Genomic DNA, 27,712 nt, shown 5'->3' on the forward strand with positions numbered 1-27,712 from the left:
ACATTTTTAATACATGAATACATGATTTGAGAGTGCCATTAGATTACAAGAGAATGAAATTTATTGGGCCACTAATTCCTTAACACAGAATGTAATGACACCATACAACGATGACCGCCGGACTTTGCCGAGTAGTTACGGAAATAAAGCCAGGGAGCAGAGGGGTCTCTAAAGACATCATAGTTAAACACATCATACACTGGCCTGTGGTTGCATGGTGTCATCTGTACTCCCAGGGAGTTTGCAGGCCTTTGATGGAAGGTTGTTATAGTTGGAAGTAGTAACCTGCCACTTGGCAAACAAGTATGGCTTCAGCATGGATCAACATTAATCAACATGAAACACCGTTTCTTATACGTCCATGACACACACCACAGGGATGATATGTTAACATATCCAATGAAAGATTTCTATTAAACACTATTTGCAGCAGCGTTACTGTGTTCCTGATCACGTACGTTGATGGCAGAGGATCTTGTACATATATATCTAAATGTATGTGTATTCCTTTGCACGTTTCGTGCATATTTCATACTACTTTGTACAAAATGCCAACACAAGACCCACAATCCCTGCCAGTTTTCCTATTATAATCAAGGTGCGATTACCATGGATTCTTGTATTCATGCCAAATAGTTCAAACAGCGGCAGAAACTCCTCGAACGTGTCCTCCAGTGTATTCATGCCAAATAGTTCAAACAGCGACAGAAACTCATCGAACGTGTGCTCCAGTGTATACATGCCTGGCTCCACACTACTTTGCCTGTGGAGGACTACCTGTTCAGGTTTCACCAGTTTGTTCCCCACCAAGATTGTCTGTTTTCCATGCAAGTGTTCCTCCACATATCTTTTGAACTCCTCCTTCCCATTGTTGGAACTATTTTCATATAGTTTGTTCATGTGACTGTAAATGTCTCTACATATTTTGCACAGTTGCCTATCGGGGGGTCTTAGACCTTCTTGTATTGACTCTGAAACATAAAGGAGTTGCGCTGTAACACTTTCAAGGGTAACTTCACAACTGTTCTTCACTTGTAGCAACAGAAGAGCAGCAGAGAATATCTTGTTTTCATGCCAAATAGTTCAAACAGCGACAGAAACTCTTCGAACGTGTCCTCCAGTGTATAGATGCCTGGCTCCACACTATTTTGCCTGTGGAGGACTACCTGTTCAGGTTTCACCAGTTTGTTCCCCACCAAGATTGTCTGTTTTCCATGCAAGTGTTCCTCCACATATCTTTTGAACTCCTCCTTCCCATTGTTGGAACTATTTTCATATAGTTTGTTCATGTGACTGTAAATGTCTCTACATGTTTCGAACAGTTCCGAATCGGGGGATCTTAGACCTTCTTGTATTGACTCTGAAACATAAAGGAGTTGCGCTGTAACACTTTCAAGGGTAACTTCACAACTGTTCTTCACTTGTAGCAACAGAAGAGCATCAGAGATCATCTTGTCACTATTGTCAAAATCCAGTTTAGATTCATCTAAAATCAGATGAGTACGTCCAACTAAATTCACTGTGTCCTCTCTGAACGTTTCATTTGGGGCTGACAGACCAGAGTCTGCTTCATCACCCTTCCAAACGAACTTCCATGTCTTGGGACATTGAAGCACTGGCAGAAACCTGATTTTAAAAAGTTTTTGAAGAGTAACTGGTGGGCATGTTGTATGGCATCCCAGATACTCTAATAGATTATTACACCTTTGAATTGCCTTTTCATAATCTGTAAAGTACAATTCAGATACTGTACTCGCCCTTTCTACATATATATTCCAGGGCAAATTATCTTCTATCATTCCAGCTCTACAAAGACCATCAAGAACTGACCCCGTCGTAAAATGTTTGTCTGGGAACATGTCATCTTCTTCTGAGAACAGCTTAGCACATGCTCCAGATGGACAAATGCAATCCTGAGGTCGTCTTAACGTGCCCTTATGAGATGTTGGGATGCATTTCGTAGCCTTCACTTGCTGATTGGTTGCATCGTCTTTGCATTGTATAGCAGAGATGGTCAGAGAGACCCTGTCTCTTGGTAACCAATATTCATCCTCAATATTTGGGAAAAACACATCACAGTAGAATGTTTGACTTGCCACACAGCGATTCTTGGCACAACCTCTCTCCTTGATGAGACATGCAATGACATTGTTTGGAATGTCTACAACAACTTTACTTTTACGTTTCCAAAAGTTTACCAAAGCTTTCAAAGCAATGTCTCCTATGTTTGGTTGGTTTCTTATGGATGTATCCAGATACCAGATGGTATTGAGAGGCAATCTTTGTTTTGTACTTTCTTCAACAAAGACTTCATGTTTCTCATCAACAATCATTTTGTAGAAACTTGACCCAAAACAGTCCATTTGTTCTCCACTGGTGGGCCACAGCTGGTAATACTCTGCTGTTGATACTGAGTTCAAGTCTATGTATTTCAATGCAGCAATGAATGCTCTGGGCACAACATCACGAAGTAAGATGTCATTCCATACAACTCCATGTACGGTCTTGTCATCCTCCGTCCTTTTAAATAGCTCTCTTCTGTTTTCATTGAGTGCAAATGTTGCATTGATATGAAATGGAAATGGATTTTCTATTGGTAGTGGAAGGAAAGTGAAGAGATGTCCCTTTCTGTAGAACCCAAAGGGACACATGCTCAGTTTTGTCATCGGTATTGCAACTGCAGCCAGGGGGAGCAAATCTTTCATTACTCCAGATAATGCAAAAGTGTAGGACTCCTTTCCTCCTGTGTTCCATACAATAACCCACTCCACCTTTGTTCGCCCCCCACTGTGTACCAGGTTCAACTCTTTTATGTTGTTTGAAAGATCTATTTCAATGTCAGCCCTTTGAGCTACTGATAAGCTCTCGTTTTGCTGTGCTAGTCTTTGCCATTTGTTTGACGCATAAACCAAAATGTTTTGTGGTTGGATAGCAGGTGATATTTTAACATGCTTTACTACGTCTACCAACAGCTGTGGTACTCGAGGATCTCCTTCAGAGGTCACAAACAAAAACTTCAAAGATTTCACATTTTGTGTGAACAGAAGGAGGTTTCCACAGGCATCAACAAACTTTTTGAAGAGAGACTCTACCTCTGTCCTCGTGTAACAAGTATTACTAATGTCACTTTTACGTGCCTGCTCTTCTGTCCTAAGTGGTAATCGGAATAAAGTGCCATTGCAGATTACCTCTCTATTGAAGTCACAACCAAACACACCCTCGAATGGTTTAAATTGATTCCTCATTGTAGCTTTGTTTCTAGCACTTTTCAGATTTGCTTTCAATCCTGGTTTTTCCAAGTAAGAGCCACTTGGGTCAAGAATAACCATTGTATTTCCACTGATGATACTTGGAACATCTGTCAGATTGTAGACAGAGGTAAACCCTAACCCAAATTTTCCTATCGTGGAAGTATCTGCATGTTTTGTGGCTCCACCTAACTTTATCAAATTCTTAAAGTCTGTGTCCTTAAAGGTAGCATTGTTAAAAGACCAGAGTGCAGGCCCTTGTAATGAAGCCATTTCACTTTTGATCAGAGACGATCTTGCATCCCAATTTTGTCGCTCATCATACAGAAAACATACTTCTGTGGCACCAGCATCATCTGCGTTTTGAATCATTTCTTTTGGAATGGACAGTCCATCAACATATGCATGAAGTAAACAGTTCAGACGTCTAGTTAATGATTCTGACTGATGATAATCATAGTCTATATCATCCAAGATATTTACTCCAAGCATTTGTGCAGTATTTTTGGAAATAGATTTATGAAGAAAGTGAACACCAGACCCTTCATCCTCTGTCTCCTCATTCAGCCAGTCACTGTATGTACATTCTTCAACATGCAATAGAGTCAGACACGAGTTGTCCCCTTGTTGGATTGGAAGAAAAATAGTTGCGGGCTTTTCTTGTTCTTCTGACAACCTGTTGACAATTTGTAGAACAAGTTGTGAATCTTTCTGAACTTCTGATTGTCTGGAGGAATTGTCTTCTCTAAAAGCACTCGCTTCTCTGTATGTGTCATGTTTCGATTTGATTTTTTCAAGCACCCCTGCAAGTAACTGAGGTGTAAGTTCCTGGTTACACCCAAGTGTCAACATCAAACTGCGCCAATGATGAAATACAGATGGAAGAGCAAATAGGTAAGGTTTTAAATCCATGTCTTTAGTCATCTGATCTATGAATACAGATGACGGATGCTGAAACCTTTCATCTATTCCTACCCATACTGAGGGGAATTCACTAAGCAGTTGGATGTGTTCCTTGGACAAGCTCACTGATGACAAATGCTTGTAGACATTGTGCAGCAGGGTCATGTACAGGTGATGTGCCTGACTATTGTATGATGCTGAGAGATTCTGTAAATGTTTAATGACAGAGGTAACTGGAGGAGGAACATCCAACCCAAATAATACTTCCAATGGTTCTGACATTTCTTCAGCTACACTCATGGTAGATCCGACTACGTGCAGGTATTTAGAACTACAAACAGTGTTTGATGTTCCAAGCATTCTCATTTCTCCCGGAAACTGAAGTCGACCTGGATAGAAATCTGGCTTCTGTGAAATACATGGGATGCACTGAAGACCCTGTATGTTAGTTAGAGAATCTGGGTCAAACTTCTTTACATGATGAGTGAGAAACAAAACAAGACCCCTTGCTTTCAACAATGCGTCCTGTTTACTGGAAGCATTCAAACTTTGTATAATGTTTGCTGTTGTTACAAGTTCTGCAGCTGTCACCTCTTCTTCCCTCCGTAACCCCAACAGCGTTAGACCTTCCTTCAGCTGCCTTGTTCTGACATGTCTTGAGTGGGGGAATTTTTCCTCACCTAAGAATAGCTGTGTCAAAAGCGATGATGCAGGGTCAAACAGCTGGCATGCTTGGAACGTTGTTGATCCTTTCTCAGATGAAAGAAATTTCACTCCACATGCAAGGTTTGCAACTTCGGCATTTTCAAGAAGATAAGGGCACGACAATATCAAGAACTCCATGAGTATAAGAAGATCCCTATCAGCCATTCCAATGGGATTTCCTTCAATGATACTTTGTAAAGTGAGTATGACTGCTGCATCCAGTTTCATTTGCGATGCCCCTAGAGACACAGCTAGCGACCTTACAGCTCTTGGGGTAGACACTAGATAGACTTCAGAGTAGGGGATAGGAAATGGGGGTTCTAAAACAGGTGCCAGAATGCCCACATCTTCTAAACACTTTGACGACTCATCAGTTGCCATGAACATTTGAAGACTCCTTAAAATATCCTTTGACTTTGTGAAGTCTGTTGTACTTTCTCCCAAAAAACAAGTTAAGCTGTTTCTTTCCTCATTGGTTGCCTCTGTGTTGAATTGATTGATCTTTGTCTGTATATTGTCATCCTCTGACACAGCATCTAGTACTTTCATGACACCGCTATGGGTCGGGTACTGTATTATCACTCCGAGAATATTCTTGGGTGTAATGTCTGAAATGCTTTTTAACACTACAACACCCAGCCTCCTCAGACAATCAGCCATGTGCTTAGGGAGTGAACTCACGCCATCTACCGTCTCAACAATTAGTGGCTTTTGTAGTTCATGTAGACGTGTTTTACCTTGCTCTTGTAATTCTGGAATAAGAGGCAGCGACCCAAACATACCACCAAGCTGGTCACAGGAATAGCTCTTGTCGATGTAAGTCCACACTGTCCTCAACCAAGTGTCATCAACAGGTAGATGTAGATATTTGGGGTTGTTTTCACCGAAATGTTGTGCCACACATCTCTGCAGAAGACTTGGAAATACGTCACTGGTTATCAGGCCCACGTTGAGAAGATCTGGAAATCAATATGAAATGCAATTAAATACTCCAATATTACCAAATGGTCACATGAAAAAGTATTTCACTGTAATTCAAACTAATTCGAATCTAGCAAACACATTGAACAATTGTGCAAAGTCAAAAGTTGATTCTGAATCTGTTATGTTTAGTTGTGATAATTCAAACACTGATCAGTTCAGAATTGTTTAGTTCATAAAGGCCTTGAGTTTGTATTATTTCAGGCCGACACAATTTTATTGGTGTCATGTATGACATTGAAACGTTCTCTCTGTGTGTTATAAGTAGTTTGAACTTGGTCATAAACATTGAATTGCCCTGATGGTAATGTGAAATTTTTATAACATCATTCAGAGGCTTGCCTGAATCTTCTCTGTTCATGCACAGATTATGATACATTATTATTGTTCATATGGTGTTGTCATCTGAGTTTTCTATGATTCTCTTTAATAAATTTTGATTTAACACTAGAATATTTGAATTATCTACCTCGATTCTCTTCACTTTGTAAGACATGGCCAAGTTCAGGTGATGCCACAGTGTCAACTAGGATGGATTCAAGGCCAGGAAGCAAAAACTCTGAATCAATAACATCCGTCCAAATGTATACATGTCCCTTTCCAATTTCTGTGAAACATACATCCATTGTAGGCAAAAGGTGTAATCCACGTAAGAAGGCTACACATCCGCCGGATAATATATACTTCAGCAAAATCCTCTTTTGGGGCGGAGATAGACATCTTATGTAACAGTCATTTGATGTTAGAAGTGAGCAGACACGTTCATTAGAAACCATTGTTAAGGATGTGCACAATATGTCTTCCAACAATGCCAAAACATACCCAGGCAAATCAACAATGTTTTGATTACACCAAAGATAAATATCCTTGACAACATCTTTGACATCAATAGCCATGCTGGAATCAAGCACAGTGGCACATTCGGCTGTTATCCAACATCCTCCAGCATTTTCTGTGAACAAGACTGGAATGTTTTGCAGTTCTCTTAAAACTCCAGCCACCTTTGGCTTCCAATGTACACAGACAGTTTCTTGATTTGGAACCAAGGAGTACACCTGCTGTATCAGATCATCTGGATTCTGTTCCTGTTGAGAATGCTGAATCAGCTCGTTTAGAATATTACAATAAACCTCTGGTAGCACTTCACTCACAAGACACTTGTTCCACTCAACATCCTTGTCTGTGTGAGACTGATTCTGCAGCTGATCTGCTGTTGGCCATTTTATATGCCTTCGATTCTGACTCAAGGCAAAGCAGCCATTTACATGAACCTGCAGACCTGTGGGACTGTGACTCTCCAGGGGAAGAGGGAGGAAACAGAACACATGACCTTCACATTTCTTACCAAGAGGAACAGCCAGGCCCACACGCGGACACTGTGACATTTCCTTGCAGAGTCTTTGTAGTCTTTCAGACATATCTCTTGCTTTGAACACATTGATAATTACCCATTTCTGGCTTAATTTTTGTGACTTTATGAAATCTTCAGTTTCTATCTCAACAGTCAGTCTGTTTTCAATGGAAGGGCATGTCAATTCACAGTCAATGCGTTTCACTTTTGAGGCAAAATCCATCCTTTGACGTTTAACAGATGCTAAACAGCTTTTTGAAAGCTGTACACAGAAAATCACCTCTTCCGTAGCTGCATGCTTCTGGAATAATTGAACTTTGTGTATGGAATTGAGAAAAAGTAGTGTCACTGGCGCCTCCGATCTCAGCGCCTGAAATAGGTCCATTACTTTCTCTTCTGTATATATATTTCCAGAAAGTTGTGATGTTTGAACCCTCAGAGGAAACCAAAATAGAGTTCCGTTATAACCAGCTGTCAAACACTTGTCTGAGAACCCAAATGTACCACTCAGGACCTGACATAAAATATCTTTCACTCTATCTGTTAGATTCTTTAACTTTTTGGCGAAACACACTTTAGGTGCTACTTCTTCTGGATTAATGAAAAGGATGTGGTCACCGCTGATGATACATGGATAATCTGAAATATATAGCAAAAAGTTTAAAAGGATGATTCATCTGTATCAATCATGCATGGCTATGGCCTTTATGATGGAGGATTGATCCCACTAGCAGCTGACCGTGTCTGGAAAGAGTGTTACTACCAAGTGCACGATTTGGGGTCAACAAATGATAACGATGTTGTATTGTCCTTTATGCTTGGTGGACATATTGAACATCTAACCTTCAATATGTTGAAGGAATGAACGTTAATACTCTCGAAATATCTCTACAAATGGGGGACATCACTTCTCACCACATTATGTATTGTAATTCTATTCATGTGAATATGTTTCTGAGTTGTAACTCCTAGAAAGGAAATTCTAAACTAGGGAATAGAAATATTATAAACAGGCTCCTTTGGAAATGTGCATCTGCGATTTGCAAGTTTAGTACTAACCTGTAATATGGAATACAGATTTGAAACCAAGTCCGAATTGTCCTATATTCTGTGACTCATTCTTGAGGCTAGTATGCAACATTCTGATACCTGCCCAATCCTTCTTCCTGAATAAAGCATCATTGAAGACACACAACGCAGGACCCTGCCAAAGAATGGATCAATTTATTTGAAAGTTTGATGAAGTCATTTGCACCTATTGGTAACACTGAACATGTTGTCCTCGCGACACACAAATGAATAAGAACACACAACCCCTATAGACCATTTCTCCCATTGTATTTAGTTATGGTTAAAGACTAAAATCCAACATTACAATGACATGGGAAAACCAAGACTGGCAAGAAGAGACATTTACATAAGCAATTTTATTCTGGTTGTTGCTATTTACACATTTCTACCTCAAACCCGATTTAAACACAAACTGAGAACATTGCCTGCCCATGTGATATAAGCATGTGTACCTGCAAAGATTTCAGGAAAGTGTTCTGTTTCAATTCCTGAGGATCCATTTCAGGACGAATATTCCTTCCATCAAACATGATGTTGACAACTTCGGCTCCAGCATCTTCAGCATTCTGTATCAGCTCCTGCAAAGAGTTATATTATACCGTTATCATGTTATCATAGTTCTATAATAGTATCATACCTATAGCAGCAATATATATCTCATTATAAGAACTGATGAGCACTGCCAGCTAATGTCTACATTTTTCCCTGAAACTAAGATTATCAAGACTTATGTTAGGTAACTGTCTTACACAGACTTTTGTTTAGTACTTTCCGATCACATGCCTTAAGTATCTGCGATCGTCTTGGTTCTCGTTTAACAAAGACTTACTGTGAGTATCTGCACATCACCTAGGTACAGGTCCAACACTCACCTTGAGTGTCTCCCCATCACCTGGGTAATGGTCTAACACTAACTCAAGATAATGTGTCCAACATTTGGGAACTGGTACAACATGGGTACTCTGCCCATCACTTGGGTACATGTCCAACACAGACTCACCTAGAGTATCCTCACCTGATTCATAATAGATTTACCTTGAGTATTTCCCCATCACCAAGGTAATGGTCTAACACAATATCATGATAATGTGTCCAACAGGTGAGTACTGGTCCAACATCGACTCTCGCTGAATATCTCCCCAACAATTGGGTACTGATCCAACATGTGGGTACTGCTCCAACATAGACTCACATTGAGTATCTCCCCAACAATTGGGTACTGATCCAACATGTTGGTAATGGTCCAACATAGACTCACATTGAGTATCTCCCCAACTATTGGGTACTGATCCAACATGTGGGTACTGCTCCCAACAAAGACTCACATTGAGTATCTTCCCAACAATTACCTACTGATCCAACATGTGGGTACTGCTCCAACAAAGACTCACATGGAGTAGCTCCCCAACAATTAGGTACTCATCCAACATGTGCGTTTCGTCCAACATAGCTTCACATTGTGCATCTCCCTAGCAATTAGATACTGATCCAAGACTTGGGTACTGGTCCAACATAGACTCACATTGAGTATCTCCACAACAATTGGGTACTGATCCAAAACGTGGGTACTGGTCCAACAAAGACTCACATTGAGTATCTTCCCAACACTTGAGTACTGATCAAACACGTGGGTACTGGTCCAACATAGACTCACATTGAGTATCTCATCAACAATTTGGTACTGATACAACACGTGGATACTGGTCCAACATAGACTCATATTGAATATCTCCCAAAAATTTGGGTACTGATCTAACACGTGGGTACTGGTCCAATATAGCCTCACACTGAGTCTCTTCCCATCAACTGGGTACTTAACCAACACATGGGTACTGGTCCAACAAGGACTCAAATTGAGTTTCTCCCAATCAACTGGGTACTGATCCAACATGTGGGTACTGGTCCAACATAGACCCACATTGAATATCTCCCAAACAATTGGGTACTGATCTAACACGTGGGTACTGCTCCAATATAGCCTCACACTGAGTATCTCCCCAACAATTGGGTACTCATCAAACATGTGGGTACTGCTCCAACATAGACTCACATTCAGTATCTCCCTAACATTTAGATACTGATCCAATACTTGGGTACTGGTCCAACATAGTCTCACATTGAGTATCTCCCCAACAAATGGGTACTGATCCAACACGCTGGTACTGGACCAACATAGACTCACATTGAGCATCTCCACTACAATTAGGTACTGATCCAGCAAGTGGGTTATGGTCCAACATAGACTCACATTGAGTATCTTACCAATAATTTGGTACTGATACAACATGTGGGTACTAGTCTAACAAAGACTCACATTGAATATCTTCCCATCAACTGGGTACTTATCCAACACATGGGTACTGGTCCAACATAGACTCACATTGAGTATCTCACCAACAATTGGGTACTGATCCAAAACCTGAGTGCTGGTCCAACATAGACTCACATTGAGTATCTCCCCATCAATTGGGTACTGATCCAACACGCTGGTACTGGTCCCACATACACTCATATTTAGTATCTCTCCAATAGGTGGCTTCCAATAGTGTGTACTGGTTTAACATAGACTCGCATTGAGTATCTCCCCAACAATTGGGAACTGATCCAACACGCTGGTACTGGTCCCACATACCCTGATATTGAGTATCTCCCCATAAGTGGGCTCTGATCCAGCAAGTGGGCACTGGTCCAACATAGACTCGCAATGAGTATCTCCCCAACAATTGGGAACTGATCCAACACCGGAGTAATAGTCCAACATAGACTCACATTGAGTATCTCCCCAACAATTGGGTACTGATCCAACACGCTGGTACTGGTCCCACATACACTCATATTGAGCATCTCCCCTATAGGCGGATTCTGATCCAGCAAGTGGGTACTGGTCCAGCAAAGACTCAAATTGAGTGTCTTCCAAACAATTGGGTACTGATCCAACGCATGGGTTATAGTCCAACATAGACTCATATTGAGTATTTCCCCAACAATTGGGTACTGATCCAACACGCTGGTACTGGTCCCATATACCCTCATATTGATTATCTCTGCAATAGGTGGGTTCTGATCCAGCAAGTGGGTACTGGTCCATCATAGCCTCACATTAAGTATCTCCACAACAATTGGGTACTGGTCCAAAATAGACTCACATTGTGTGTCTTCCAAACAATTGGGTACTGATCAAACGCATGGGTTATGGTCCAACATAGACTGACATTGAGTATCTCTAACAATTGGGTACTGATCCAACTCGTGGGTAGTGGTCGAACATTGACTCACATTGTGTATCTCCCCATCAATTGGGTACTGATCTAGCACGTGAACACTGGACAAATATAGACTCACAATGAGTATATCCCCATCAATTAACTACTGATCCAGCACTTTGGCGCTGGTCCCACATACACTCATATTGAGTATCTCACCAATAGGTGGGCACAGATCAAGCAAGTGGGTACAGGTCCAATATAGTCTTACATTGTGTATCTCCCCAACAATTGGGTACTGATCCAATGCGTGGCTACTGGTCAAACACAGACTGACATTGAGTAACTCCCCATCAAGTGGGTACTGATCCAAAACGATGGTTCTGGTCCAACGTACATACACTCATATTGAGTATCTCACCAATAGGTGCCTTCTGATCCAGCAAGTGGGTACTGGTCCAACATAGTCTCGCATTGAGTATCTCCCCAACAATTGGGTACTGATCCAACACGTGGGTTATGGTCCAACATAGACTCATATTGAGTATCTCCACTACAATTGGGAACTGATCCAACACGTGGGTTATGGTCCAACATAGACTCACATTGAGTTTCTCCCCAACAATTGCGTACTGATCCAACACGTAGGTTATTGTCCAACTTAGACTCACATTGAGTATCTCCCCAACAATTGCGTACTTATCCAACACGCTGGTACTGGTCCAACATACCCTCATATTGAGTATATCCCTAAATAGGTGGGTTCTGATCCAGCAAGTGGGTATTGGTCCAACATAGACTCAAATTGAGTGTCTTCCAAACAATTTGGTACTGATCCAACGCATGGGTTATGGTCCAACATAGACTCACATTGAGTATCTCCCCATCAATTAACTACTGATCCAACACGCTGGTACTGGTCCCACATACCCTCATATTGAGTATCTCCCCAATAGGTGTGTTCTGATCCAGCAAGTGGGTACTGGTCCAACATAGCCTCACATTGAGTATCTCCCCATCAATTAACTACTGATCCAACACGCCTAACTGGTACCACATACTCTCATATTGAGTATCTCCCCAATAGGTGGGTTCTGATCCAGGACGCTGGTACTGGTACTGGTCCAATATAGACTCCCATGGGATTTCTCCCATCAACTGCGTTCTGATCCAACACGTAGGTACTGGTCCAACATAGACACATTGAGTATTTCCGTATCAATTGGGTACTGATCAAACGAGTGGCTACTCGTCCAACGTAGACTCACAATAAGTATATCCCCAACAATTGGGTACTGATCCAAAACGTGGGTACTGGTCCAACAAAGACTCACATTGAGTATCTTCCCAACACTTGAGTACTGATCAAACACGTGGGTACTGGTCCAACATAGCCACACATTGAGTATCTCACCAACAATTTGGTACTGATACAACACGTGGATACTGGTCCAACATAGACTCATATTGAATATCTCCCAAAAATTTGGGTACTGATCTAACACGTGGGTACTGGTCCAATATAGCCTCACACTGAGTCTCTTCCCATCAACTGGGTACTTAACCAACACATGGGTACTGGTCCAACAAGGACTCAAATTGAGTTTCTCCCAATCAACTGGGTACTGATCCAACACGTGGATACTGGTCCAACAAAGACTCACATTGAATATCTCCCAAACAATTGGGTACTGATCTAACACGTGGGTACTGCTCCAATATAGCCTCACACTGAGTATCTCCCCAACAATTGGGTGCTCATCAAACATGTGGGTACTGCTCCAACATAGACTCACATTCAGTATCTCCGTAACATTTAGATACTGATCCAATACTTGGGTACTGGTCCAACATAGTCTCACATTGAGTATCTCCCCAACAAATGGGTACTGATCCAACACGCTGGTACTGGACCAACATAGACTCACATTGAGCATCTCCACTACAATTAGGTACTGATCCAGCAAGTGGGTTATGGTCCAACATAGACTCACATTGAGTATCTCACCAATAATTTGGTACTGATACAACATGTGGGTACTAGTCTAACAAAGACTCACATTGAATATCTTCCCATCAACTGGGTACTTATCCAACACATGGGTACTGGTCCAACATAGACTCACATTGAGTATCTCACCAACAATTGGGTACTGATCCAAAACCTGGGTGCTGGTCCAACATAGACTCACATTGAGTATCTCCCCATCAATTGGGTACTGATCCAACACGCTGGTACTGGTCCCACATACACTCATATTTAGTATCTCACCAATAGGTGCCTTCTGATCCAGCAAGTGGGTACTGGTCCAACATAGGCTCACATTGAGTATCTACCCAACAATTTGGTACTGATCCAACACGTGAGTACTGGTCCAAAAAAGACCCACATTGTGTATCTCCCAATTAATTGGGTACTGATCTAGCACGGGAGCACTGGACAAATATAGACTCACAATGAGTATCTCCCCATCAATTAACTACTTTGGCAGTGGTCCAACATAGACTCATATTGAGTATCTCCCCAACAATTGGGTACTGATCCAAGCCTTGGCTACTGGTCCAAGACACACTGGCATTGAGTATCTCCCCAACAATTGGGAACTGATCAAACACGATAGCACTGGTCTCACATACACTCATATTGAGTATCTCTCCAATAGGTGGCTTCCAATAGTGTGTACTGGTTTAACATAGACTCGCATTGAGTATCTCCCCAACAATTGGAAACTGATCCAACACGCTGGTACTGGTCCCACATACCCTGATATTGAGTATCTCCCCATAAGTGGGCTCTGATCCAGCAAGTGGGCACTGGTCCAACATAGACTCGCAATGAGTATCTCCCCAACAATTGGGTACTGATCCAACACGCTGGTACTGGTCCCACATACACTCATATTGAGCATCTCCCCTATAGGTGGATTCTGATCCAGCAAGTGGGTACTGGTCCAGCAAAGACTCAAATTGAGTGTCTTCCAAACAATTGGGTACTGATCCAACGCATGGGTTATAGTCCAACATAGACTCATATTGAGTATTTCCCCAACAATTGGGTACTGATCCAACACGCTGGTACTGGTCCCATATACCCTCATATTGATTATCTCTGCAATAGGTGGGTTCTGATCCAGCAAGTGGGTGCTGGTCCATCATAGCCTCACATTAAGTATCTCCACAACAATTGGGTACTGGTCCAAAATAGACTCACATTGTGTGTCTTCCAAACAATTGGGTACTGATCAAACGCATGGGTTATGGTCCAACATAGACTGACATTGAGTATCTCTAACAACTGGGTACTGATCCAACTCGTGGGTAGTGGTCGAACATTGACTCACATTGTGTATCTCCCCATCAATTGGGTACTGATCTAGCACGTGAACACTGGACAAATATAGACTCACAATGAGTATCTCCCCATCAATTAACTACTGATCCAGCACTTTGGCGCTGGTCCCACATACACTCATATTGAGTATCTCACCAATAGGTGGGCACAGATCAAGCAAGTGGGTACAGGTCCAATATAGTCTTACATTGTGTATCTCCCCAACAATTGGGTACTGATCCAATGCGTGGCTACTGGTCAAACACAGACTGACATTGAGTAACTCCCCATCAAGTGGGTACTGATCCAAAACGATGGTTCTGGTCCAACGTACATACACTCATATTGAGTATCTCACCAATAGGTGCCTTCTGATCCAGCAAGTGGGTACTGGTCCAACATAGTCTCGCATTGAGTATCTCCCCAACAATTGGGTACTGATCCAACACGTGGGTTATGGTCCAACATAGACTCATATTGAGTATCTCCACTACAATTGGGAACTGATCCAACACGTGGGTTATGGTCCAACATAGACTCACATTGAGTTTCTCCCCAACAATTGCGTACTGATCCAACACGTAGGTTATTGTCCAACTTAGACTCACATTGAGTATCTCCCCAACAATTGCGTACTTATCCAACACGCTGGTACTGGTCCAACATACCCTCATATTGAGTATCTCCCTAAATAGGTGGGTTCTGATCCAGCAAGTGGGTATTGGTCCAACATAGACTCAAATTGAGTGTCTTCCAAACAATTTGGTACTGATCCAACGCATGGGTTATGGTCCAACATAGACTCACATTGAGTATCTCCCCATCAATTAACTACTGATCCAACACGCTGGTACTGGTCCCACATACCCTCATATTGAGTGTCTCCCCAATAGGTGTGTTCTGATCCAGCAAGTGGGTACTGGTCCAACATAGCCTCACATTGAGTATCTCCCCATCAATTAACTACTGATCCAACACGCTGGTACTGGTCCCACATACTCTCATATTGAGTATCTCCCCAATAGGTGGGTTCTGATCCAGGACGCTGGTACTAGTACTGGTCCAATATAGACTCCCATGGGATTTCTCCCATCAACTGCGTTCTGATCCAACACGTAGGTACTGGTCCAACACAGACACATTGAGTATTTCCGTATCAATTGGGTACTGATCAAACGAGTGGCTACTCGTCCAACGTAGACTCACAATAAGTATATCCCCAACAATTGGGTACTGATCCAAAACGTGGGTACTGGTCCAACAAAGACTCACATTGAGTATCTTCCCAACACTTGAGTACTGATCAAACACGTGGGTACTGGTCCAACATAGACTCACACTGAGTATCTCATCAACAATTTGGTACTGATACAACACGTGGATACTGGTCCAACATAGACTCATATTGAATATCTCCCAAAAATTTGGGTACTGATCTAACACGTGGGTACTGGTCCAATATAGCCTCACACTGAGCCTCTTCCCATCAACTGGGTACTTAACCAACACATGGGTACTGGTCCAACAAGGACTCAAATTGAGTTTCTCCCAATCAACTGGGTACTGATCCAACATGTGGGTACTGCTCCAACATAGACTCACATTGAGTATCTTCCCAACAATTAAGTACTCATCAAACACGTGGGTACTGGTCCAATATAGCCACACATTGAGTATATCATCAACAATTTGGTACTGATACAACACGTGGATACTGGTCCAACATAGACTCATATTGAATATCTCCCAAAATTTTGGGTACTGATCTAACACGTGGGTACTGGTCCAATATAGCCTCACACTGAGCCTCTTCCCATCAACTGGGTACTTAACCAACACATGGGTACTGGTCCAACAAGGACTCAAATTGAGTTTCTCCCAATCAACTGGGTACTGATCCAACACGTGGATACTGGTCCAACAAAGACTCACATTGAATATCTCCCAAACAATTGGGTACTGATCTAACACGTGGGTACTGCTCCAATATAGCCTCACACTGAGTATCTCCCCAACAATTGGGTACTCATCAAACATGTGGGTACTGCTCCAACATAGACTCACATTGAGTATCTCCCTAACATTTAGATACTGATCCAATACTTGGGTACTGGTCCAACATAGTCTCACATTGAGTATCTCCCCAACAAATGGGTACTGATCCAACACGCTGGTACTGGACCAACATAGACTCACATTGAGCATCTCCACTACAATTAGGTACTGATCCAGCAAGTGGGTTATGGTCCAACATAGACTCACATTGAGTATCTCACCAATAATTTGGTACTGATCCAACACGTAGGTACTGGTCCAACACAGACACATTGAGTATTTCCGTATCAATTGGGTACTGATCAAACGAGTGGCTACTCGTCCAACGTAGACTCACAATAAGTATATCCCCAACAATTGGGTACTGATCCAAAACGTGGGTACTGGTCCAACAAAGACTCACATTGAGTATCTTCCCAACACTTGAGTACTGATCAAACACGTGGGTACTGGTCCAACATAGACTCACATTGAGTATCTCATCAACAATTTGGTACTGATACAACACGTGGATACTGGTCCAACATAGACTCATATTGAATATCTCCCAAAAATTTGGGTACTGATCTAACACGTGGGTACTGGTCCAATATAGCCTCACACTGAGTCTCTTCCCATCAACTGGGTACTTAACCAGCACATGGGTACTGGTCCAACAAGGACTCAAATTGAGTTTCTCCCAATCAACTGGGTACTGATCCAACATGTGGGTACTGCTCCAACATAGACTCACATTGAGTATCTTCCCAACAATTAAGTACTCATCAAACACGTGGGTACTGGTCCAATATAGCCACACATTGAGTATCTCACCAACAATTTGGTACTGATACAACACGTGGATACTGGTCCAACATAGACTCATATTGAATATCTCCCAAAATTTTGGGTACTGATCTAACACGTGGGTACTGGTCCAATATAGCCTCACACTGAGTCTCTTCCCATCAACTGGGTACTTAACCAACACATGGGTACTGGTCCAACAAGGACTCAAATTGAGTTTCTCCCAATCAACTGGGTACTGATCCAATACGTGGATACTGGTCCAACAAAGACTCACATTGAATATCTCCCAAACAATTGGGTACTGATCTAACACGTGGGTACTGCTCCAATATAGCCTCACACTGAGTATCTCCCCAACAATTGGGTACTCATCAAACATGTGGGTACTGCTCCAACATAGACTCACATTGAGTATCTCCCTAACATTTAGATACTGATCCAATACTTGGGTACTGGTCCAACATAGTCTCACATTGAGTATCTCCCCAACAAATGGGTACTGATCCAACACGCTGGTACTGGACCAACATAGACTCACATTGAGCATCTCCACTACAATTAGGTACTGATCCAGCAAGTGGGTTATGGTCCAACATAGACTCACATTGAGTATCTCACCAATAATTTGGTACTGATACAACATGTGGGTACTAGTCTAACAAAGACTCACATTGAATATCTTCCCATCAACTGGGTACTTATCCAACACATGGGTACTGGTCCAACATAGACTCACATTGAGTATCTCACCAACAATTGGGTACTGATCCAAAACCTGGGTGCTGGTCCAACATAGACTCACATTGAGTATCTCCCCATCAATTGGGTACTGATCCAACACGCTGGTACTGGTCCCACATACACTCATATTTAGTATCTCACCAATAGGTGCCTTCTGATCCAGCAAGTGGGTACTGGTCCAACATAGGCTCACATTGAGTATCTACCCAACAATTTGGTACTGATCCAACACTTGAGTACTGGTCCAAAAAAGACCCACATTGTGTATCTCCCAATTAATTGGGTACTGATCTAGCACGGGAGCACTGGACAAATATAGACTCACAATGAGTATCTCCCCATCAATTAACTACTTTGGCAGTGGTCCAACATAGACTCATATTGAGTATCTCCCCAACAATTGGGTACTGATCCAAGCCTTGGCTACTGATCCAAGCCTTGGCTACTGGTCCAAGACACACTGGCATTGAGTATCTCCCCAACAATTGGGAACTGATCAAACACGATAGCACTGGTCTCACATACACTCATATTGTGTATCTCTCCAATAGGTGGCTTCCAATAGTGTGTACTGGTTAAACATAGACTCGCATTGAGTATCTCCCCAACAATTGGAAACTGATCCAACACGCTGGTACTGGTCCCACATACCCTGATATTGAGTATCTCCCCATAAGTGGGCTCTGATCCAGCAAGTGGGCACTGGTCCAACATAGACTCGCAATGAGTATCTCCCCAACAATTGGGAACTGATCCAACACCGGAGTAATAGTCCAACATAGACTCACATTGAGTATCTCCCCAACAATTGGGTACTGATCCAACACGCTGGTACTGGTCCCACATACACTCATATTGAGCATCTCCCCTATAGGTGGATTCTGATCCAGCAAGTGGGTACTGGTCCAGCAAAGACTCAAATTGAGTGTCTTCCAAACAATTGGGTACTGATCCAACGCATGGGTTATAGTCCAACATAGACTCATATTGAGTATTTCCCCAACAATTGGGTACTGATCCAACACGCTGGTACTGGTCCCATATACCCTCATATTGATTATCTCTGCAATAGGTGGGTTCTGATCCAGCAAGTGGGTGCTGGTCCATCATAGCCTCACATTAAGTATCTCCACAACAATTGGGTACTGGTCCAAAATAGACTCACATTGTGTGTCTTCCAAACAATTGGGTACTGATCAAACGCATGGGTTATGGTCCAACATAGACTGACATTGAGTATCTCTAACAATTGGGTACTGATCCAACTCGTGGGTAGTGGTCGAACATTGACTCACATTGTGTATCTCCCCATCAATTGGGTACTGATCTAGCACGTGAACACTGGACAAATATAGACTCACAATGAGTATCTCCCCATCAATTAACTACTGATCCAGCACTTTGGCGCTGGTCCCACATACACTCATATTGAGTATCTCACCAATAGGTGGGCACAGATCAAGCAAGTGGGTACAGGTCCAATATAGTCTTACATTGTGTATCTCCCCAACAATTGGGTACTGATCCAATGCGTGGCTACTGGTCAAACACAGACTGACATTGAGTAACTCCCCATCAAGTGGGTACTGATCCAAAACGATGGTTCTGGTCCAACGTACATACACTCATATTGAGTATCTCACCAATAGGTGCCTTCTGATCCAGCAAGTGGGTACTGGTCCAACATAGTCTCGCATTGAGTATCTCCCCAACAATTGGGTACTGATCCAACACGTGGGTTATGGTCCAACATAGACTCATATTGAGTATCTCAACTACAATTGGGAACTGATCCAATACTTGGGTACTGGTCCAACATAGACTCACATTGAGTATCTCCCCAACAAATGGGTACTGATCCAACACGCTGGTACTGGTCCAACATACCCTCATATTGAGTATCTCCCTAAATAGGTGGGTTCTGATCCAGCAAGTGGGTATTGGTCCAACATAGACTCAAATTGAGTGTCTTCCAAACAATTTGGTACTGATCCAACGCATGGGTTATGGTCCAACATAGACTCACATTGAGTATCTCCCCATCAATTAACTACTGATCCAACACGCTGGTACTGGTCCCACATACCCTCATATTGAGTATCTCCCCAATAGGTGTGTTCTGATCCAGCAAGTGGGTACTGGTCCAACATAGCCTCACATTGAGTATCTCCCCATCAATTAACTACTGATCCAACACGCTGGTACTGGTCCCACATACTCTCATATTGAGTATCTCCCCAATAGGTGGGTTCTGATCCAGGACGCTGGTACTGGTACTGGTCCAATATAGACTCCCATGGGATTTCTCCCATCAACTGCGTTCTGATCCAACACGTAGGTACTGGTCCAACATAGACACATTGAGTATTTCCGTATCAATTGGGTACTGATCAAACGAGTGGCTACTCGTCCAACGTAGACTCACAATAAATTTCTCCCCAACAATTGGGTACTGATCCAAAATGTGGGTACTGGTCCAACAAAGACTCACATTGAGTATCTTCCCAACACTTGAGTACTGATCAAACACGTGGGTACTGGTCCAACATAGACTCACATTGAGTATCTCATCAACAATTTGGTACTGATACAACACGTGGATACTGGTCCAACATAGACTCATATTGAATATCTCCCAAAAATTTGGGTACTGATCTAACACGTGGGTACTGGTCCAATATAGCCTCACACTGAGTCTCTTCCCATCAACTGGGTACTTAACCAACACATGGGTACTGGTCCAACAAGGACTCAAATTGAGTTTCTCCCAATCAACTGGGTACTGATCCAACACGTGGATACTGGTCCAACAAAGACTCACATTGAATATCTCCCAAACAATTGGGTACTGATCTAACACGTGGGTACTGCTCCAATATAGCCTCACACTGAGTATCTCCCCAACAATTGGGTACTCATCAAACATGTGGGTACTGCTCCAACATAGACTCACATTCAGTATCTCCCTAACATTTAGATACTGATCCAATACTTGGGTACTGGTCCAACATAGTCTCACATTGAGTATCTCCCCAACAAATGGGTACTGATCCAACACGCTGGTACTGGACCAACATAGACTCACATTGAGCATCTCCACTACAATTAGGTACTGATCCAGCAAGTGGGTTATGGTCCAACATAGACTCACATTGAGTATCTCACCAATAATTTGGTACTGATACAACATGTGGGTACTAGTCTAACAAAGACTCACATTGAATATCTTCCCATCAACTGGGTACTTATCCAACACATGGGTACTGGTCCAACATAGACTCACATTGAGTATCTCACCAACAATTGGGTACTGATCCAAAACCTGGGTGCTGGTCCAACATAGACTCACATTGAGTATCTCCCCATCAATTGGGTACTGATCCAACACGCTGGTACTGGTCCCACATACACTCATATTTAGTATCTCACCAATAGGTGCCTTCTGATCCAGCAAGTGGGTACTGGTCCAACATAGGCTCACATTGAGTATCTACCCAACAATTTGGTACTGATCCAACACTTGAGTACTGGTCCAAAAAAGACCCACATTGTGTATCTCCCAATTAATTGGGTACTGATCTAGCACGGGAGCACTGGACAAATATAGACTCACAATGAGTATCTCCCCATCAATTAACTACTTTGGCAGTGGTCCAACATAGACTCATATTGAGTATCTCCCCAACAATTGGGTACTGATCCAAGCCTTGGCTACTGATCCAAGCCTTGGCTACTGGTCCAAGACACACTGGCATTGAGTATCTCCCCAACAATTGGGAACTGATCAAACACGATAGCACTGGTCTCACATACACTCATATTGTGTATCTCTCCAATAGGTGGCTTCCAATAGTGTGTACTGGTTAAACATAGACTCGCATTGAGTATCTCCCCAACAATTGGAAACTGATCCAACACGCTGGTACTGGTCCCACATACCCTGATATTGAGTATCTCCCCATAAGTGGGCTCTGATCCAGCAAGTGGGCACTGGTCCAACATAGACTCGCAATGAGTATCTCCCCAACAATTGGGAACTGATCCAACACCGGAGTAATAGTCCAACATAGACTCACATTGAGTATCTCCCCAACAATTGGGTACTGATCCAACACGCTGGTACTGGTCCCACATACACTCATATTGAGCATCTCCCCTATAGGTGGATTCTGATCCAGCAAGTGGGTACTGGTCCAGCAAAGACTCAAATTGAGTGTCTTCCAAACAATTGGGTACTGATCCAACGCATGGGTTATAGTCCAACATAGACTCATATTGAGTATTTCCCCAACAATTGGGTACTGATCCAACACGCTGGTACTGGTCCCATATACCCTCATATTGATTATCTCTGCAATAGGTGGGTTCTGATCCAGCAAGTGGGTGCTGGTCCATCATAGCCTCACATTAAGTATCTCCACAACAATTGGGTACTGGTCCAAAATAGACTCACATTGTGTGTCTTCCAAACAATTGGGTACTGATCAAACGCATGGGTTATGGTCCAACATAGACTGACATTGAGTATCTCTAACAATTGGGTACTGATCCAACTCGTGGGTAGTGGTCGAACATTGACTCACATTGTGTATCTCCCCATCAATTGGGTACTGATCTAGCACGTGAACACTGGACAAATATAGACTCACAATGAGTATCTCCCCATCAATTAACTACTGATCCAGCACTTTGGCGCTGGTCCCACATACACTCATATTGAGTATCTCACCAATAGGTGGGCACAGATCAAGCAAGTGGGTACAGGTCCAATATAGTCTTACATTGTGTATCTCCCCAACAATTGGGTACTGATCCAATGCGTGGCTACTGGTCAAACACAGACTGACATTGAGTAACTCCCCATCAAGTGGGTACTGATCCAAAACGATGGTTCTGGTCCAACGTACATACACTCATATTGAGTATCTCACCAATAGGTGCCTTCTGATCCAGCAAGTGGGTACTGGTCCAACATAGTCTCGCATTGAGTATCTCCCCAACAATTGGGTACTGATCCAACACGTGGGTTATGGTCCAACATAGACTCATATTGAGTATCTCAACTACAATTGGGAACTGATCCAATACTTGGGTACTGGTCCAACATAGACTCACATTGAGTATCTCCCCAACAAATGGGTACTGATCCAACACGCTGGTACTGGTCCAACATACCCTCATATTGAGTATCTCCCTAAATAGGTGGGTTCTGATCCAGCAAGTGGGTATTGGTCCAACATAGACTCAAATTGAGTGTCTTCCAAACAATTTGGTACTGATCCAACGCATGGGTTATGGTCCAACATAGACTCACATTGAGTATCTCCCCATCAATTAACTACTGATCCAACACGCTGGTACTGGTCCCACATACCCTCATATTGAGTATCTCCCCAATAGGTGTGTTCTGATCCAGCAAGTGGGTACTGGTCCAACATAGCCTCACATTGAGTATCTCCCCATCAATTAACTACTGATCCAACACGCTGGTACTGGTCCCACATACTCTCATATTGAGTATCTCCCCAATAGGTGGGTTCTGATCCAGGACGCTGGTACTGGTACTGGTCCAATATAGACTCCCATGGGATTTCTCCCATCAACTGCGTTCTGATCCAACACGTAGGTACTGGTCCAACATAGACACATTGAGTATTTCCGTATCAATTGGGTACTGATCAAACGAGTGGCTACTCGTCCAACGTAGACTCACAATAAGTATCTCCCCAACAATTGGGTACTGATCCAACACGCTGGTACTTGTCAAACATAGACTCACATTGCATATCTAGATACTCCAACAGTTGGATACTGATCTAACACTTGGGTACTGGTCCAACGCTGACTTACCCTGCGTATCTGTCCATCATCTTGTCACTGGTCCAACGCTGACTTACCTTGAGTATCTGGCCATCATCTTGTCACTGGTCCAACGCTTACTTACCTTGAGTATCTGTCCATCATCTTGTCACTGGTCAAACGCTGACTTACCTTGAGTATCTGGCCATCACCTTGGTACTGGTCCAACGCTGACTTACCTTGAATATCTGTCCATCATCTTGTCACTGGTCCAACGCTGACTTACCTTGAGTATCTGTCCATCATCTTGTCACTGGTCCAACGCTGACTTACCTTGAGTATCTGGCCATCATCTTGTCACTGGTCCAACGCTTACTTACCTTGAGTATCTGTCCATCATCTTGTCACTGGTCAAACGCTGACTTACCTTGAGTATCTGGCCATCACCTTGGTACTGGTCCAACGCTGACTTACCTTGAATATCTGTCCATCATCTTGTCACTGGTCCAACGCTGACTTACCTTGAGTATATGTCCATCATCTTGTCACTGGTCCAACGCTGACTTACCTTGAGTATCTGTCCGCCATTTGGGTAGTGCTCCAAAGCTAACTTACCTTGAGTATCTGTCCATCATCTTGTCACTGGTCCAACGCTGACTTACCTTGAGTATCTGTCAGTCATCAGGGTACTGGTCCAACGCTGACCTACCTTGAGTATCTGGCCATCATCAGGGTACTGGTCCAGAACGACCTGCAATTGCTTGACAAGGGTAGGCAGCTCCATACATGTGTAGCCATCATCGTCTGATTCTTTGTAAAAGAACGTCTTCTTAATAAATACATATGTTACCCTTCCCCGTTTCGATCATTCGAGTGTTCGTATATATACTGAACCATAAAAGAAACGTCACCATGGATAGCTATATGAGAAGCCCAATTTGTCCAAACACTGTAAACATACTTTGAGACATATTAAAAAGATGAAACCTGGCAAAACTGATCATCAAGGTTGAAATTAAAGTGTCAAATGTTCTTAAGGTGAAACACAACACTAGTCTCTCAGAAAATGGCACCACAAGTCAGTATCTCGTGTGTCCGCCATGTGCATTGATGACTGCCGTGCAACGTCGATACATGGAATGGATGAGGCGGCCACTGCATGGTTCTGATGCCATTCTGCTGGGGGAAGTCTCTCGTTGCTCTCGCACTATGGGCATGGGCGTTTTCATGCTGAATATCGTGGCTGCGGCGACGTGCCAAATGAGGTATGGCGTGTGGTCTCAAGACTTTGTCCATCTTGCAATCGCCCAAGAGCTTGGTGTCGCTGATTTTTTGTCAATCTTGGCATGTGGTAGAAATTCAATAACGAACGAATGTTATCCGATCTGGGTGGATTTTTATAGAGCAAGAAATGGGGGAACGCATGTCCATTTCAATTTGCACAGAACTCACGTGTATCGGGTTACCATGGCCATTGCCGTGATGCGTTAAGGCGATTGGTTTTATTGTCATCTGCTTTGTTTTTTATCATCAAATTTAATTTTTCCGGACATGGTAATGTTAAATTTTAGAAACTTTGACAAAAAGTACCCAGATATTTAAATGGCAACTTTTCATGCAAATTTACTTGGGGTGACGTTTCTTTTGCAGTTCAGTATACATGCTACTGAGTACTTTCTTTTTCTTTTCTTTAGCCAAGTTGAATTATGTATATTGATGGTTAATGCATACTTTATATTTTAAACAAGTAGACGATTTGAATACATGTTTTTACATCGATGTTTATAAATCTTTTAATTTGCTTCAACTGATTGTAACTCACCAGCTGACTGTGTATCTTGGTCCATCTTGAGCTGAGTGTCACCAAAGTTTTATGCCGAACAATGTCCAGTGGCCACCTGAAACAGTAACAGAAATCGATTAGGTTCAGATGACAAAGGATCAGATAATTCATCTTGACCTGGGCTAAGCATACCCTCCCCAGTATGCAGTCTATACTCGGGTGCAACTCCTGATGACTCCTCAGTAGGAAACACAACTCTTACAACAAGTTGATCCACACAAGTAAGAGTCTGCATACGGTAGTGCTCAAGCTTAACCTGGGATTAATCTACTGTATTGGGTTACTGTTTTAAATTTGTCACTGTTATCTGGAAGAGATTATTCAACCCTGAGTCCTTCCTGCACTTTGCCAGCTTGATCAAAGTCCATATTGCAGGATGGTAACGCTTCACCACATCGTGTTATGGTGGTGACCAAGTTCCTGATTCGGCTGCGATTGAACATGCATGGGACGAGGTGGGGAGAAACAGCCATGGACCACCAGCAAATGTACGGGAATTAGGACAGCACCTTCCAAGCAAGTGGCAGGCTATTCCCCATGGGTTTTGAAACGTCTAATTAACAGCACGGACGGATGTATATACGTCTCTGGTTTACTGCAGCATAAATATCACTTTTCTCAACTTCAGAAAATGTTTTGACGCTGAAGTATGTTATATATCAGAAATCTTATAATTGCAATTTCTAGGCCTGTGGTTATCGATGTTGATGAAATATGTAAGCCTAAGGAGAAGGATTAGCTAGTTGTCAACTTGTGCCGAATCTGTATTTAGACGATACCTTAAAATTTTGTATGCAAAACATATTGTCAACGGTACCTGACAATGAGCCAACTTGACGTTGCTACATCAATGTCAGCTTGACACGCCTGGTGCTGCGTATATATTGCGTCACCATAGCAACATGCTTGGGACTTGCACTTCCAGCTGAACATGATATTTTTATCATGTGTCGGTTTAGACAGACATATTTCTTGTTCTGCAAAGCCTTATAACACCACATCTAATCTGGTAAACAAGTTAATATCTAAAGATCTCCATACTCACATGTGCTCCCTACAGCTATTGACTGAACTGTGTACGTGTCAGGGTATCTGTAGTCAAGTAACAAGGCCTTAGCGATGCCATATAGGGACAACAATGGGTTCCAGGAAAAATGAGTCATGGCGTTCATGGGTCATATAGGCCTATATATACCCGTTGATACATTGTAAACCATATTGTAGAGGACACAAATCTACAAATGGTGGATTTGTACATGTATGGTACAGAAGGTCAAATAGAGTCAGTATTTGTTTTAGTTTGGAAACAAAAGGTTCTGTCATGATAGAACGTCGGTTTACAGAAAAAAAGTATAATTGCAAATGTTTAAAATATTATTGCTGTAAAAACAATGTTACCATCATACATTTACCAAGATAGACATACTCACGTTCACGTCCCAGCAAGATGTCTGCACTGCCTACAGAATATGGGGACCACACAAGGTATGCCTTTTCCATGAAGTAATAACTATTCCGTGAGTCACCTACCGATAAGATAACGAGCCTGTATAGTCACAGGCTATATGCCCTTATAGGGTAGTTATCGACATTTCGTGTTTGGAGGCGCATGGCTAGGGTATGCTATCATCTGGACACATTCGTGACAAACTCGTGTTATTCCGGAACAAGCCGAATAGCGACTCGTGCCCC

The 27,712-nt window shown here is 42.6% G+C and overlaps 1 protein-coding gene across 2 annotated transcripts; it reads right to left on the reverse strand.

Annotated features, from left to right (window-relative positions):
• Positions 1-931: 931 nt before the first annotated feature.
• Positions 932-27,512, reverse strand: LOC139471558 (sacsin-like). 2 transcript variants are annotated; one of them, XM_071253933.1, is made up of 7 exons: positions 27,451-27,512; positions 26,000-26,075; positions 24,887-24,987; positions 8,712-8,837; positions 8,248-8,392; positions 6,307-7,827; positions 932-5,815 (listed from the first exon to the last, which is right to left on the reverse strand). In XM_071253933.1, exons 2-7 carry the CDS (start codon positions 26,022-26,024, stop codon positions 1,029-1,031), a joined length of 6,705 nt encoding a protein of 2,234 aa, XP_071110034.1. In that variant the 5' UTR covers positions 26,025-26,075; positions 27,451-27,512; the 3' UTR covers positions 932-1,028. The 2 variants fall into 2 exon arrangements, with proteins under 2 accessions (XP_071110034.1, XP_071110042.1); XM_071253941.1 differs by lacking the exon at positions 27,451-27,512 and adding an exon at positions 27,066-27,112.
• Positions 27,513-27,712: the final 200 nt, after the last annotated feature.

This window comes from Haliotis cracherodii, unplaced genomic scaffold (assembly GCF_022045235.1).
Source record: "Haliotis cracherodii isolate W230 unplaced genomic scaffold, xgHalCrac1.p SCAF_1, whole genome shotgun sequence".
NCBI classification, from domain to species: domain Eukaryota; kingdom Metazoa; phylum Mollusca; class Gastropoda; order Lepetellida; family Haliotidae; genus Haliotis; species Haliotis cracherodii.